The following is a 16,932-nucleotide window of genomic DNA, read 5'->3' on the forward strand; positions in this document are numbered from 1 at the left end:
CTATGTCTGCCCTTTTTTATTACTATTACTATTTTTAGTTTCAGGTGTATAAAACAATGTAATAGCTAGACATTTCACCCCTCACAAAGTGGTAACCTCCCTCCCCCAATCTATTATCCCTCTGGTATCGTATATATCTATTACAATTCCATTGACCCTATTCCCTATGCTGTACTCCATATCCTGTGACTATATATATATATATATATTAAATTATAGTTGATATACAGTATTATTCAGCTTCAGCTTCAGGTGTACAGTGCAGTGATCAGGCATCTACACCGTCCATGAAGTGGTCTCCCTAATAAGACAAGTGCCCATCTAACACCCTACAAAATCTTTACAACATTATTGATTATAGTCCCCAAACTGTCTTTCATGTCCCCGTGGCAATATTGTAGTTACCAGTTTATGCTGTCTCATCCCTTCCCCTTCTTCCTCATCCCCACCCCCCTCCCTTCTAGCAGCCATCAGTTTTCCTCTGTATCTGAGACTATTTCTGTTTACTTTGCTCATTTATTTAGTTCTTTAGATTCTACATATAAGTGAGATCATATGGTATTTGTCTTTCTCCCACTGACTTATTTCACTTAGCATAATGTTCTCTAGGTCCATCCATATCATTGCAAACGGTAAGATTCCATTCTTCTTTATAGCCGAGTCATACTCCACTGTATAAATGTACCACAGTTTCTTTTTTTTTCTTTTCTGTTTTTTTTTTTTAAAGATTTTATTTATTGGGGAAGGGGAACAGGACTTTATTGGGAACAGTGTGTACTTCCAGGACTTTTTTCCAAGTCAGGTTGTTTTCCTTTCAATCTTAGTTGTGGAGGGCGCTGTTCAGCTTCAAGTTGTTGTCCTTTCAGTCTTAGTTGTGGAGGGCACAGCTCAGCTCCAGGTCCAGTTGCCGTTGCTAGTTGCAGGGGGCGCAGCCCACCATCCCTTGTGGAAGTCGAACTGGCAACCTTGTGGTTGAGAGGACACGCTCCAACCAACTGAGCCATCCGGGAGCTCAGCGGCAGCTCAGCTCAAGGTGACATCTTCATTCTTAGTTGCAGGGGGTGCTGCCCACCATCCCTTGTGGGACTCGAGGAATCAAACTGGCAACCTTGTGGTTGAGAGCCCGCGCTCCAACCAACTGAGTCATGGGTGGGGGGGGAAGCTCAGCTCAAGGTGCCGTTTTCAATCCTAGTTACTGGGGCGGAGCCCATCATCCCTTGCGGGACTTGAGGAGTTGAACCAGCAACCTTGTGGTTGAGAGCCCACTGGCCCATGTGGGAATCGAACCAGCAGCCTTTGGAGTTAGGAGCACGGAGCTCCAACCGGCTGATCCACCAGGCCGGCCCTGTACCACAGTTTCTTAATCCAGTCGTCTACCGATGGGCATTTCGGTTATTTCCAAGTCTCGGCTATTGTAACTAGTGCTGCAATAAACATAGAGGTGCATGTATTTTTTCGAATTAGCATCTTGGATTTCTCTGGATAGATACCTAAGAGTGGAATTGCTGGGTCATAAGGTAGTTCCATTTTCAGATTTTTGAGGTACCTCTATACTGTTTTCTATAGTGTCTGCACCAATCTGCAATCCCACCAACAGTGCACCAGGGTTCCCTTTTTCTCCACATCCTCGCCAGCACTTGTTTGATTTATTGATGATACCCATTCTGACCGGAGTGAGGTGGTATCTCTTTGTGGTTTTTATTTGCATTTCTCTAATGATTAGTGAGGTTGAGCATTTTTTCATATGTCTGTTGGCCATCTGTATGTCCTCTTTAGAAAAATGTCTCTTCAGGTCCTCTGCCCATTTTTTAATTGGGTTATTTGTTTTTTTGGTGTTGAGTTGTATGAATGTTATCTCTGCTTTTCTTAAAAGAAAATAGAGTGTCCATGGCTTCTGCCAGATTTCAGCTCCAAGACACTTCGAGCCCTGGAGGAAGAGCTTCCACATGTCCCTCCCACCTATTGTGTCCATTATGAGTTGTTTACACAAACAAGAATTTGGCCAGTACAGATGCTCCTTGACTTACAGTGGGTTTATAACCCAATAATCCCATTGTAAATCAAAAAAGCCTAAGTCGAAAAAGCATTCGGTACACCTGACTTACCGAACACGAGGTCTGACTATTCAGTTCGTGAACTTGTTACAATGCTATTGCTAATCTTTTTTGATATCAGAAGAATTACTCATTATGAACTTGTACCCACTGAACAGTTAACCAAGTTTACTATTTGGAAGTGCTGAAAAGGCTGCGTGAAAAAGTTAGATGACCTGAACTTTTTGCCAACGATTCATGGCTCTTGCATCACAACAATGCACCAGCTCACACGGCACTGTCTGTGAGGGAGTTTTTAGCCAGTAAACAAGTAACTATTGGAACACCCTCCCTACTCCCCTGGTCTGGCCCCCAATGACTTCTTTCTTTACCCGAAGATAAAGGAAATACTGAAAGGAAGACATTTTGATGACATTCAGGACATCAAGGGTAATACGATGACAGCTCTGATGGCCATTCCAGAAAGACAGTTCCAAAATTGCTTTGAAGGGTGGACTAGGCGCTGGTGTCGGTGCATAGCTTCCCAAGGGGAGGACTTGGAAGGTGAACATAGTGACATTCAGCAATGAGGTATGTAGCACTTTTTCTAGGATGAGTTTACGAACTTAATTGTCAGACCTTCGTATCATAGCTTAAGTCTTGCCTACCTTAAATGTGCTCAGACACTTACAGTAGCCCAGTTGGGCAAAATCATGTCACACAATGTAGATACTGTAGATTATCAGTTGTTTAGCCTCATGAGCCTGTGGCTGACTGGGCGCTGTGGCTCACTGCCGCTGCCCAGCATCACGAGAGAGTATCGGACTGTGTCGTTAGCCCGGGAGAAGAGCAAAATGCAGACATCAAAGTACGGTTTCTAGGGAATGCGTATTGCTTCTGCACCATTGCAGATTAAAAAATATTAAGCCGAACCATCACAGTCGGGGACTGTCTGTATTTTTTACTATGTATAAATTTTTTTCCATAGTCAGTTCTGGCACTTAATATTTAAAATGTATACCACCTTTTACCCAAAGGTAAGGCTTACTTACGTAATTGTGTTTTTTTCTTTAATTTTTTTCTTAACAGACTTTAATTTTTAGAGCAGTTTTAGGTTCCCAGCAAATCTGAGCAGAACGTACAGAATTCTTAACATCTTCCCTGCTTCCACACATGACAGCCTCCCCCACTACCAGCGTCTGCACCAGAGTGTGCAGATAGTACAATCAGAGAGCCTACACTGATGCATCATTATCACCTGAAATGCATAGTTCACATTAGGCTTCGTTCTTGCTGCTGTACATTCTGTGGGTGGTAACAAATGAATACTGACGTGTATCTACCATTATAGTGCCATTCAGAATAATTTCACTGCCTGACAATCTTCTGTGCTCTGCCTGTTCATCCATCCCTTCCTCCTAACCCCTGGTAACCGTTGATCTTTTTACTGTCTCCATAGTTTTGCCTTTTCCAGAATGTCCTATAATTGGAATCACACAGTATGTAGCCTTTTCAGATTGGCTCTTTCACTTAGTAATTTGCATTTGTGTTTCTCCCCTATTGTGCAGTCAATGCGAGCTCCTGTTGCTCCACATCCTCACCAGCATTTGGTGTCAGTGTTTGGGATTTTGGCCACTCTGATGGGTGTGTAGTGGTACCGCCTTTCCCGAAAATAAGACCTAACTGGAAAGGAAGCCCTAGCATGATTTTTCAGGATGACATCCCCTGAACATAAGCCCTAATGTGTCTTTTGGAACAAAAATTAATATAAGACCCGGTCTTATTGTCAGGGAAACATGGTATCTCATTGCTGTTTCATTTTGCATTTCCCTGATGATACATGATGTGGTGCATCTTTTTATATGCTGGCTTGCCACGTGAATGTCTTCGGTGAGGTAGCTGTTCATGTCTTTGACCCATTTTTTAAGTGGGCTGTTCATTTTCCTGTTGAGTTTCAAGAGTTCTTTGTATATTTCAAGATAATAGTTCTTTATCAGATACATCTTTTGAAAATAGTTTCTCCCAATCTGTATTGTCTTTTATTCCCTTGTGTTTTTTGCATAGTGGAAGTTTTTAATTTTTAGTAAATTTAGCTTATCGATTATTTCTTTCATGGATCATACCTTGGTGTTGTATCTTAAAAGGAATCGCCTTATTCAGGGTCATCTAGATTTTCTCCTATGTTATCTTCTAGAAGTTTTATAGTTTTGCATTTTACATTTAGGTCTGTGATACATTTTGAGGTAATTTTGATGAACGGTATAAGGTCTGTATCTAGATTAATCTTTTTGCACTTGGATGTCAGTTGTTCTTGTACCATTTGTTGAAAAGACTGTCATTTCTCCATTATTGTCCTTGCTCCTTCATCAAAGATCAGTTAATTATATTTATGTGGGTTTATTTTTGGGTCTGTTTTCCGTTGTTTTGATCTTTTTGTCTATTGTTTTGCTAGTACCACACAGTCTTGATTACGGTAGCTTTATAGTAAGTCTTTAAGTTGCGTAGTGCCATTCTTCCAGTTTTGTTCTTCAATCTTTTGTTGGCTATTTTGGGTCTTTTGCCTCTCTATAGAAACATTAGGATCAGTTTGTTGATATCTACAAAATGATTTGCCGGGATTTTAATTGAGATTGCATTGAATTTATAGATCATGTTGGGAAGAACTGGCATCTTGACAATGTTGAGGCTTCATATTTATGAACATGGAATATCCACTTATTTAGTTCTTCTTTGATTTCTTTCATTAGAGTTTTACAGTTTTTTCATAAATATTTTGTATCTGTTTTGTTTGATTTTTAAGAATTTCATGTTTTGAGTGCTAATGTAAATGGTAATGAGTTTTTAATGCCAAATTCCACTTGGTCATTGCTGGTACTCGTATGCAGGAAAGCGATGGACTTTTGTATATTAACCTTGCATCTTGCAGCCTTGCTATAATAGCTTGTTAATTCCAGGAGGATTCTTTTTATTTTTGTCAATGCTTTCAGATTTTCTTTGTAGACAGTCATGTCCTTTGTTAAATTGCTTCTTTCCCCATCTCTACACCTTTTATTTTCTTCTCTTGTTCTAAGTGCATTAGCCAGAACCTCCAGGTCAGTGTTGAAAGGGCGTGGTGAGGACATCCTTGTCTTGGTACTGATCTTAGCAGGAAAGCTTCTAGTTGTTCACCATGAAGTATGATGTTGGCTATAGGTTTTTTGTAAATGTTCTTTATCAAATTGAAGGGGTTCCCCTCTATTCTAATTTGCTGAGAGTCCTACCTCGTTTTTTAGTTCAGAATTTTGTTTAGAATAATTTTATAGATACTGGTATAGTTGAATCTTTCAGGATGCTGAAGCAGAGGTTTGTAATCACAGATTTAAACCTGGATTAGATTCTGTTAGAAAACAATTTAAAATGTGATGTTGTTTATCCTTGTATTTGTATAGTTTTTTAAATTGTCATATTCGAGGAATTTCGGTGTTTGTTTTTTTGGGTACAACCTGAAAGCTTCAAAGGACAGTGAGACGTAAGTGAAATATCTTGAAAATTTTCTATTTCCCGTAGTGCTTGGGTTGGGTTAAGGGGAAATGTATAAAGAATCTGGAGTTTCTGATAATCATTCATTAAACATTGTTTCTGTTTGGTTTGTTCACAGATGTTCAGCCTGTTGCCTATGAAGAGCCCAAACATTGGTGTTCAATTGTTTACTACGAATTAAACAATCGTGTTGGGGAAGCTTTTCATGCATCTTCTACTAGTGTGTTAGTAGATGGATTCACAGACCCTTCAAATAACAAAAGTAGATTCTGCTTGGGATTGTTGTCAAACGTTAATCGAAATTCGACAATTGAAAACACTAGGCGACATATTGGAAAAGGTAATTTTGTCATTTGCCTACATTCAGTTGATTTCTGTCTTTGTTGTGTTTGCTGTGTACTGGGCATGGTGTAGGGTGTTAGAGCAGACAGAGAAGCCCTCAAGTTGGGGGTGTTGAAGTACAGACATAATCAGTCCTCTTTTCCTTATCCTGTTCAGTTTTTCTTCATAGTACTTAAGATCTGAGATCACATTACTTCTGTGTTTATTTTTTGAATACCTTTCTGACTGGCATATAAGCTTTGCAGAAATTTGCCTTGTTCACAACAGTATTTCCAGCAGCTAGAACAGTGCCTGGTTCATAGTAAATACACCACAAATATTTGTGGAATATATGAATGCTGGTGAAGGATTACAGTTTTATAGTTATGATATTTGTGGAGTATTTTGGGCTGAGATGACTTTCCTTTATGTTGGAGGAGCAGGGTTACAGGTAGGAAATCCAGTCTGAGTGACATAAATCTTCAGTGGCTTCACCACCACCCCTCCCACCTTTTGATTCAGGTAACAGGGTTTTATTTATAATTCATTCTGCAAGACAGTTCCCATAACAAACAGTTTTTCACGTTGCAATGAAATGTCAGAGTCTCATGCATTAAGTGGTCAGGAAGGAAGCCTGTCCCAGGTAGAGTGTACTGTCTGCCTCTTAAGAAGTTTTATTTTTACCACTTGCTGCTTTTTGCTTCTTTGACTTGAGAACAATCTTAGTCCAAATTCAGAACAAAAGGTAAATAACTATAATTGTGATTCAATTTCTTATATAAGAGACTCAGAAAAGTACTATGGCCAAAAATAAGTTGACAAGAAAGTTTCCACTCTTTTGAGTTTACTGACAGCTTGATTTTTTAGGTGAAATGCCTCACTTCTATTCATTGATTTTTCCCCCCCACTACCAAAGAATAATTCAAGAGAAATTGACTTGGTGAATTCTTAAATTCTAGAATCAGTTTTCCCTTTTTCCCCAGTATATAGGTCTAGGACCCTTTCTTCTGCGGATCATTTTTATTTGCTCAGAAAGAAAAATAGTTTTTAATGTCACAGTCTGGTACAAGTCTGTGACTCACATGTGTGTAGAGGTATGTTTGTACAAGGATGGTCTTTTTAGCACTTGTTTGCATACTGAAAAGTTGGGAACAACTTCAGCTTCAGCTGTATAATGTGAATTTTTAATATTGAACCTATACTCACATTTACTTACATATATTTTTTTAAATACCCAAAACATTTTTGTTTTAAAGGAAAGTAAAATAAATCTGCCATTTAAAAGCTCCTCTAGTGACCTGAGATTACATATGTGCCTTGGGGTTTTTTTAAATGCTGCCATCCTTTCCATTAGCAAAAAGAGTGCAATATGCCAAATGACTACCTTGATAGCACCAAGCATTCCTTTGAAACGACTCATCATAAAGTACTTTTGTTGTGGGTTTTTTGTTTTGTTTTGTTTTTTGCTATTGCTTTCTGTCATAGAGATGATAAATGATTGTTGGAAAAGGGAAAAACCTACAAACTGATAACCCACTATGCTGCTAACTTGAGGCTTGAGTCTTAGTTGAAGATAATTTTAGATTTAGGCAGACATCAGCCTCTTGGTTATCTTTGGCCCCATAAGGCCATCTAGTGGTAGCTTCTATCTAAAGACTGGGGAGTTTGCTGTAGATGCCTGAGTATTCTTGGTTGCCCCTCTGATACAGCCTTTTAGGTCTCATTATACTACTTTGTTAAGCTGACTCTTGTAATGCCTGTCTCTTGAAGGTGTTCATCTGTACTACGTTGGCGGAGAGGTGTATGCAGAGTGTCTCAGTGACAGCAGCATATTTGTGCAGAGTAGGAACTGCAACTTTCATCACGGCTTTCATCCTACCACGGTCTGTAAGATTCCCAGCAGCTGCAGCCTCAAAATTTTTAACAACCAAGAGTTTGCGCAGCTTCTGGCTCAGTCTGTTAACCATGGGTTTGAGGCAGTGTATGAGCTCACCAAAATGTGTACCATTCGAATGAGTTTTGTCAAGGTGAGTGAGTTGCGACCTGTAGCTTAATTTGAGTGACTGTATATATCTGTAGGCTATAATGAAAAAAAAAGCCTTTGGTAAATAAAAGGTAGTAATTATTTTTGACCTGATTTAATAGGTTTTTAAATGAAATTCTTGAATTTATTACTTTAACCACATGATAGGTCTAAGATTTTATTTTATAATCCAGATATTATACATGATATGGCATTGATATGAGTTGTGATATTGAGTAGGGGCTGAGTTTATAAAGAATTTCAGTTACAGACTAAATTGCTAGAAAGCATTTAATATTAAATTTCTTTTTAAATTCCCTAGCTTTAGCGGTTTCAATTATTATTAGATTCTATTAGAGTGACTTAAAGAATTTAGGATACTAAAATTATTTTTCCTTGTATCTAAGTTCTGTTATTAAGGATTTGCAAAGTTTAGAGAACTTTTCAAATTGAGCATTTACTCTTGGCCAGGTTTTATTGGCATTGTAAAGATGATGGTTCATGAACAAAATTTGGAAACAATTTCAGTGATATATTTAGGCAGCTAGTACTATATACGCTTGGTCCTTATGGATTTAGTCAAAGAAGAGCAACTGTCAAATGCTTTTTGTGGGTTTCTTCTCGGCATTCAGTCCCACAGTCTGGTGCTTCCTTGCTGCTCTGCTGTATAGTCTGTTATATACATCAGTTTGTTAGTAGCCTCGAAGCTTCCCCACTTCTGTAGAAATGTGACTTTTGCATGTTTAATCTTTTCTCCCCCAAAGCCTAATTTTCCTGGGCCAGGACTACTATAGACCGTAAAGCATGGAGTTTGATAAATCCAGGCAAATAAAAGTGAAAACATTTTCATCTTTGGAGTTTTAGGCTAAAGTGTTCCAGCTCAATTCATCCCTGTAATTTCCCATTTTAAAAGACAATTGATATGATTGCCACTTTAAGTACATTTGCATGCATTGATCAGATCTACAATGCCTTAACTGGTATTTAAAAAAACCCAAAAACCTGAAAACAATTTTTGGTAACAAAATCTGATGTGAACTTCTGTGAGGCTATTTATAGGTTTTATTTATCCCACTAAGTGAGAATGTATCTTACTTCAGAAGTATTAATTTTTAAATTATGAGATACTGCACTGTATTAACTTTATAAATTTTTTAAAAATCTGAAACATTTCTGTGAAGGGAATTATATGTTATTTAAAAAATTCATATATCTTTCAATAATGCAGCTATTGTGTTGCTTTTAACTCCATGATGAATGAATGCTAAGATTGGGTTTGTAATATTTCTTAAAGTACATTCTGCATATGTCTACTGTTGAAGTATATTTTTGTTAGTATGTTAAAGTTGGTTTCCACTGGTTGACCATTTAAAGAGGGATTTGCTGTGATGTATGTTCATTTTCCCAGGGCTGGGGAGCAGAATATCACCGGCAGGATGTCACCAGCACGCCGTGTTGGATTGAGATTCACCTTCACGGGCCGCTTCAGTGGCTGGATAAAGTCCTCACTCAGATGGGCTCCCCTCTGAACCCCATATCTTCTGTTTCATAGTGCAGAAGTATTCTTTTCAATTATATTATTAGTGGACTTGTTTTAATTTTAGGGAAACTTTCAGTACAGATACTGTGAGCTTACATGGAAAACAGCTTATTTTTTTTCTACATAATTGTGACCAATACCTTTGTATTTTGTGATGAATCTACATTTGTGTGTATTAATGTTCATGTGATTAACTTTCAAAAGTGTTGTGAAAGATGCAGAGTAATTATCATGCTCCAGTTCAAAAGTTTGGCATTAATCTTAAACTGGAACATACTTTTGCCTTTCTCTCAACAATTTTTTTATGTTAAATTTGTTTTGAAAAGGTAATACATCACATGATGAAAAATTGTAACCGTATAAATGGGTATATATACAGTGAAAAGTCTTTCCTTTGACTTTTGATCCTCCAGAAGCTGTGCTTTTACCAGTTTCTTTGTCCTACCAACTTTAAAAAAGTATAATTCATTGTTCTGTAAAAGCATATAGTAGGGGCTTAAAAGAAACTATAAAAAAAACAACTTCTATTTGAAGGAACGCTATGCACTACTCTAACAAGTAGTGTTCAGTAAAAACAAAGCGATAGTTTTCTAGATGACATCATAAAATGTACATTTAATACAGCTAACTATATGTCATTGTATTGTGACTTCACTCAATACATCTTTTGTAAAACATTTCCTTTTTTAAAAAAATATTGCCAACAACGGATCTCTAGTATATGTCATTTAACTCAGAATCTGTCATAAGTACTACTTTATAGCTAGTGACAGTGCGTGCACGGCCTTGTTCTGCTACGTTTGCTACATTTGGCCAGTGTTGCAAGAACTCTAATTTTGACATGCATTAATCTTTTATTTTGCACTTTGATGGGTGACAGTTTTTAATGTAACCTTTTGTGAAACACACTCAAGTGACTTGGACTTAACACGCATCCTTACTTCCTTGGTGCCCCTTTTGTATTAACAAACACTGCGATTTATGGATTACAGCTGTAGGAAGTTAACCCTTTTTCTAGCTTTGGTTGTATTTTCAATGTAGATTATAAGACTGTTATTCTCTAGCTCCAATTTAAGGTGCCTTTTTAATTCCAGTTTTATGGATGTTATTAATGTTGGAAAACCGTGTACTTAATTCCAGTGCTCTTACTTGCCTCAGTCTCTCCATGGAAGGACCTACATACTGTAGCCGTGGGAGCCTCTTCTCTTCAGTCTGGCCCCAAGGATGAGGCTACTGGTCTGATACTTAAAGGAATCAGCAGTGGTTGCTGAGGTAGCTGAAGTTAAAACATTCATGTAGCAAAGAATGCCAACTGTTCTCTCAGTTACCATGCTCTGTCTTCTAACATTTTTAAAGCACCTATGTGAATGTTAGTCTCCCAGAATACAATCCTCAGAGAGGAAAGACGTGCAAACTCTAAAATACCATTTAAATCAATCATGCTTAAAAGCTTTGGGTAAAGGGCTCAACCCGTTTTTTAGGGAGTAGTCAGATGGACTCTTGGTTATGGCATGAGAACAAAGATGTTATTTTGAAAAAAATGACCTAATTTACCTATCTAAAGAATCTTACTTTCTGGTGCCTTTTGTAAGTATATGGAGCCATGCTAGTCTTCTATTTAAAATGTTAGTTTGGTTTGACTTTCTACCTTGCCCTTTCTGCTTTCATGAGGAAGAAAATGCATATTTTGATGAAAGGAGAAGGCAATTCCATTTGTTTTCTGTGACATTATTTATTGCTTTTACAAAGTGCAGCCAGTGGATGGTTTTAGTTCTTTCAGATGAAGTGTCCTGAGTGTTTCAGCTCGCAGCCCTTTGCTGGGTAAAAGAATACTTTGTGACAGTCAGTGTACCTGATACCAATGTTCCTGATATGCATTCTCAATCTCTCAGAGCTGTATCAGCCACGTGAAAGAGGATATTACTTGCTTAGTGATAGAACAGTTTTTATTTACATCATTTTACTCACTGGGCTCATGGCACAATCTTTGGAACAAATTTGTAGAAAAAACTATCCAGCTTGAATGACAGATACATGTAATCAACTTCAGTGGGCTTGAACTGGTGGAAACTATTGAATTGTTTTATTGATGCTTTCAATTGAATTAATTAAAATTTAATTTTTATTCATGTCATAGACTTTAGTTATTAGCAGGATTTTAAGTGATTGGCCTTTTCTGTGTTTTCTCTATGGAGTTGTGTCTCGTGAACGAAGGTGCTGAAGCTGTTAACTGTTAAGAGTTTCATGGAGAAGTATAAGCCTGTTATATTTCCTAGACGTTGTAAACTCTGCAGCCTTGGGTTTTAAATGAAAACAATTTAGGTGCTTCTGTGATTTCTGAGGATGCCCAATATCTATCGATGGGAAATAAAAATTGCCAATGAGATTTTTTTAAAAGTAAGTAAAATTGTGACCAATGGAAAGAAAGTACCTCTGAAAGAAACCATTTCAGAAAATGACAATTTTTAAGTATTTCTTTAATCTTCAGAATGGTATATAAAACATAAATACCATTAAAATAATCACATTTTATAGCATGTACAATATGTTAATGTATGCCAGCTGAAAAGACAGAGCCTAGGAATAATAAAATTACATCCAATTTGGTAAATGCAAAAAAGAAGAATAGAATTAAAATCTCAGTAAAGAATTAAAGCAACAGAAAGATGTTGATTTGGGGAAAAAACAATTTAAGAGGTACATTTGACTAACTTCTCTGCATAGTAGGTGTTCTGATTGGTATTATGGTCTGGTTGGTGTTGCCTGCTTATGTTGTGGAATATAAACCAGTAGGCATGTTACTGATCTGTTGAAGCTAACATTTTTTTCTTTAGAGAGAATTTAAGGAAGACATCAATCAAAAGGTCATACACACACACACACATCAGAATATAAATCATTTTTCACATTCTATTGTTATATAAGAAAACTGATAATACAATTGGCTGGGTTTTTGAGGCAAAGTCCACAATAATATTACTAGATAATTCAACAAGCTATACCTAATAGTACAGAAAGAGGATTTAGCCATTTTACACTTTTTGAACATTTGAGAGTAAGACACCCTTTTAGGATGTCAAATGATCAATATGTATTCAGACCTGAAATGTATTGTCAAGATAAGAAATGGGGCTTACATTATTAAAAACTTCAGTATTACCTGAGGGTACCTGTGGGAAACAGTTTCCCTGTACAGGTATTCTGTTGACGGAAACAATTTATACAAAAAATGAAATCCTACCAATAGCGGAGAGACTCCAAAGAGTTTGACAGTGATGTGCTTTTATTATAAAGAGCATCTATTACACCAATTTAGATCCATTTCTTTATACTTTTTCTAGTTGTTTGCTTAATATTACTTTGGCTCATTATCACTTTCCCACTTAAAATATATTAATATCTTTTGTACTTCCTGAAGAAGGAAGACTCTTGTTAACTATGAAATCCAGCTTCCAATGATGACTTCAATTTTGGACCTGTTAACTTTTCAGAGGGTCAGAGCCCTTCTTTGTCTTCTTAGTTAAATCCTCACTTAATCTCTCGGGTAGGAATATGTTTCCTCCTTATACCCATCAGCTAGATAAGCACAGATCTTTTAAGATAGTAGATAGCCTGGTGGTTTTAGAAGTGGTTGGTAATTTTTATGGGAGTGAGTTTTCCTAAGCATTGGTTTATGGATGGTCTCAGATACTAACTATGGCAGCTTTTTGGAGGTAACCTCAGGTTTGATGCCTGTTTTTCCAGAACAGCAGCATTTTCCTCACTGGTACAGGTGGGATTCTGGGGAGGATTTCTCTTCACGGAAGATACATGTATGGAAAATGAGAATTCAAGGCATCTCTCCTGCATAAACAATTCTTCCTGCTGCACAGAAACTGGACAGTTCTCTGGAATTCACTGGATTGTAGTTCAGTGTGTCTTGACTATAAGAGGTAACAGTCTTTATCAAGCCTTTGCTATATTGGATTCTTCTTAATAGAAACTCGTCTTCTAAAATGTAACTATGTTGTAATTGAAATGTCACCCGAAAATTGGATGGTTTACAAAACCAGTGTGAGGGATTTTACATAACAATCTTTTTTAAAGTAAGAGCTTATGCTGTGCTATTTGCCGATAGCAATGGCTATAAAACCAGTGATGACTTATTTTGTTGAAAAGACCCAGGCAGAGCAGGGCTCTTCTGTCATTCATGAATACTGAGAAAGGTTTGCATGGCTCTTGTCTCAATGATTCTGTTCTTAAAATTCTTAAAATCATTATACCATTGTCCTTCAAGGTTTTATTTGAAGATGCTGTTTTTAAAATGTTCAGAATTTTGTGTACAGGTAGATTTCCCCCCTCATTATTAGATAGTGCCTTCTTAATAGTAGCTGGTGTTAGCTATACCCACACTCTGGTGAGGCCATACAAGCCCAAGTTCTTTGTAAAAGGAGAAATCTTTTAGAGTCAGATTTTCCCTTCTCATACCATTACAGATGATGTTGCTTTGATTTATTTGTACAGTATTTTTACTGTAGGACTCTTGAAGATAATAGTTGGGCAAATGGTTTTCTTCTTAACCTGTTTGGTTAAGGTTTGCATTTTGAAAATCACTTATTTTAAAATTGGATGAGATTGTAATCATGAAAACTATATGTACCTGCCCATGTTCTCTTAAAAAGATACTTCATATACAGATGAAAAAGACCAAACCAATGACTGCACTCTAGGTCTGCTTCTTATTTGTACTTGTTCTGCTTGTTTGTTGTAGAAAATGAAATTCTAGCAACGTGCTTCAATGCTGTTATCTTTTTGATACTTATAAAAATGTATTAGGTTTTACTGTATTGTGCTTTTCAAAGCCATAACTCTTAAGAACCTTGTTTTTGCATATTGTTTGCTAATACTTTATTTTAATAAATCTCAAAACCTGCTTAATGTGTTTGTGTGGGTTTTTCTTTTTTTTTTTGCTCCATTTTTCACTTGTTTTATTGAGTGGAGTTATAAGAAGGATGAGATTATCAGCTGCTGTAACCAGCCGTGTTAATTTGTGTTTGCACTAGTGATGGAAATATCATGCCTTTCCACAGTTTGAGGTTGGGTCAGAATGATCAGTATTTTTCCATTCTGTTTGTAAGACAGTTGATGTGTTTTTCTTTGTTAGTTTAGTTTTGGAAAAGGATTTGGATCTATAGTCTGGGGTCTTTGAGTTTAACCACTAATTTCTCTTTTCTAGATGCATCTCTAAATGAGAGGTCTTTACCGGTTATTGGGAGATAGAACAGCTCTTAGCAGAGCTGACTATGGAGTCAGCTGCCTGCGTTTGAGTCCTGGGCCTCAGCTTCCATAGCTCTGTGCTCTTACGCAAGGTGCTCAACCTCTCTCTGCCTCAGTTTCCTCTTCTGTAAAGTGAACGCCGATGTCATAGGATTTGGAGGAAATGTAAATAAAGTAATACAAATAAAGTACGTAGAACAGTGCCCGGCACATAAAAACTCATGTTTTTATTAACATCATAACATTTCTTGTGTTTCTTTGATTCCGAGGAATTATTTCTGATTCTGCTTCACTTTAGTAGATCAACCCTTGATTATCCACTTTGTGAATTAGCTTTGTTTTTCTTTATTTTCTCCTTTTTAAAAAGAATTAAATCACAGATTCCTTTTATCATCCCCACCAAGTGTGTACTTTTGCCACCTCTGTGTTGTTTGTACAAAAATGCTACTCATTCTAATTAGGAGGGGATGGTAAAAATCTATGTGCCCCCACTAGAAAAGTAGAAAAACCCAAACTGAATATTTTAACCCAAAAGAATAACTATAAAAACGTACTATTGTCTGTAGAGAAAGCTTCATCAAAGGAATCCATTTCTTTAAATGAGTTCCTTATGCCTTTTTATTTTGAGTGTTAGGTATTTAGTAAGGTATTTAGTAGTGACTTCACTGGCTGTTTTAGAAGCATATTTTAAAAATTACTTGTTCTGGCAAAAGATTTCAGTGAAGAGTGAGAGGTGTTGGATTCTCTCAGATTTAACATAATTAGTTTTCAAATTGCTAGAGCCAATACAGTTCAGATGACGAAGGGATCAGTTGTGACATCTTCAGTTTTCTTTTAGACATGAGACTCAGTGGCTAAAGCTAGTTCATATTACAGCAGTTCTGATGCAGTTCATGTTTTATAAATGTTTATAAGAAAGCTGTTAGCATGCTGGGAAAGCTTATACGAAAGTCCTTGTTCCGAGCTCTGTAGTATAGTTCAAAGAAGGAAGCATTTTTAAAAACTCTTTACCCCCATTTAACATTTAAAATATTGCTGTGTTTTTGGTTGTATTGAATTTGCAAGCCTATTTTAATAAACTGACTTTTGTGGGAACAAAACTCTTGTGTTCTTTTGACCTAAATCACTTTGTGGTTGTACTTTAAAGAAAGGGGAATGAGGCTATAGGGAAAATATAAAGAAGAGTTGTTGGCAGCTTCCTTAACCTTCTCCATCTTAAGGTATCTTGGATGGGAGGTTGAAGGAGGATTTAGGTTGGTGCTTAAGAATATATATTTAAGAATATTACTATATGTATTCTATTGAGTGGATGTGTGTATAATTTCTGTGAGAGGCATTTCAAGGAAGGCAGTTTTTTAAATTTTGCAGATGGATATTGAAAGCTCCCATATAACTTTGTCCCCATTTCCCATCCATTAAAAGCCTTACCTGTTATTTCATTTTAAATACTTTTATATGAGCTAAATGCAGAGGAGTTAAAAAAAATTTTTTTTAAATTGGGGAATATTGGGGAACAGTGTGTTTCTCCAGGGCGCATCAGCTCCAAGTCATTGTCCTTCAATCTAGCCGTGGAGGGCGCAGCTCAGCTCCAAGTTCAGTCACCTTTCTCAATCTTAGTTGCAGGGGGCGCAGCCCACCATCCCATGGTGGGAATTGAACTGGCAACCTTGTTGTCGAGAGCTTATGCTCTAACCAACTGAGCCATCCGGCTGCCCCTCCAGTAGCTCAACGGCAGCTCGTTGTCTTCAATCTAGTTGTGGAGGGTGCAGCTCACTGGCCCACGTGGAAATCGAACCAGCAACCCTGTTGCTCAGACCTCGCGCCCCAATGCAGAGATTTTTAACAGTACAGAAAAAGTATAAACTAAAACCCTGCAAACAATAGCTAGCACTACACTTTTATGCATGTACCCTTCTAATCTGTGTGGCAGTCACTGTATCTGTCCTTTTCCTCCTTTGACAAAAGTTTAGCTGATGATAAGGTGGAGCTATAGCTCCTCATTTGAAAAGGTTCTCGGAGAAATTGTTTTAGTTCTGAAGTGTTTCTTGAATTCTATATACCCGAGAGAGCATGGTCCTCTCCTTGCTATCTCTTGTTTTGTTGAATGGCAGACCTTTCCCACATGTGTAACGTCAAGCTTACCTATCCAGGTATTGTAATGAGATTACTGAAGTCACCAAAACAAGCCATTTGGGATTAATCTGGGAAGGTTTTCAGAAAGAAGTCAAGCGTTACGCTTG

General features: G+C 37.2%; 1 protein-coding gene across 4 annotated transcripts in view; it reads left to right on the forward strand.

Annotated features, from left to right (window-relative positions):
* Window positions 1-14,348, forward strand: part of SMAD5 (SMAD family member 5) — a 46,349-nt gene extending 32,001 nt beyond the window's left edge. For all 4 annotated transcript variants that reach the window (XM_019740350.2, XM_074313547.1, XM_074313548.1 and 1 more), the window contains 3 exons: window positions 5,671-5,892; window positions 7,644-7,900; window positions 9,305-14,348. In XM_019740350.2, coding sequence (XP_019595909.1) covers window positions 5,671-5,892; window positions 7,644-7,900; window positions 9,305-9,448 — 623 coding nt within the window. In that variant the 3' untranslated portion in view covers window positions 9,449-14,348. The remainder of the gene's footprint in view (window positions 1-5,670; window positions 5,893-7,643; window positions 7,901-9,304) is intronic.
* Window positions 14,349-16,932: the final 2,584 nt, after the last annotated feature.

The sequence above is a fragment of the Rhinolophus sinicus genome, linkage group LG10 (genome assembly GCF_036562045.2).
Source record: "Rhinolophus sinicus isolate RSC01 linkage group LG10, ASM3656204v1, whole genome shotgun sequence".
NCBI lineage: Eukaryota > Metazoa > Chordata > Mammalia > Chiroptera > Rhinolophidae > Rhinolophus > Rhinolophus sinicus.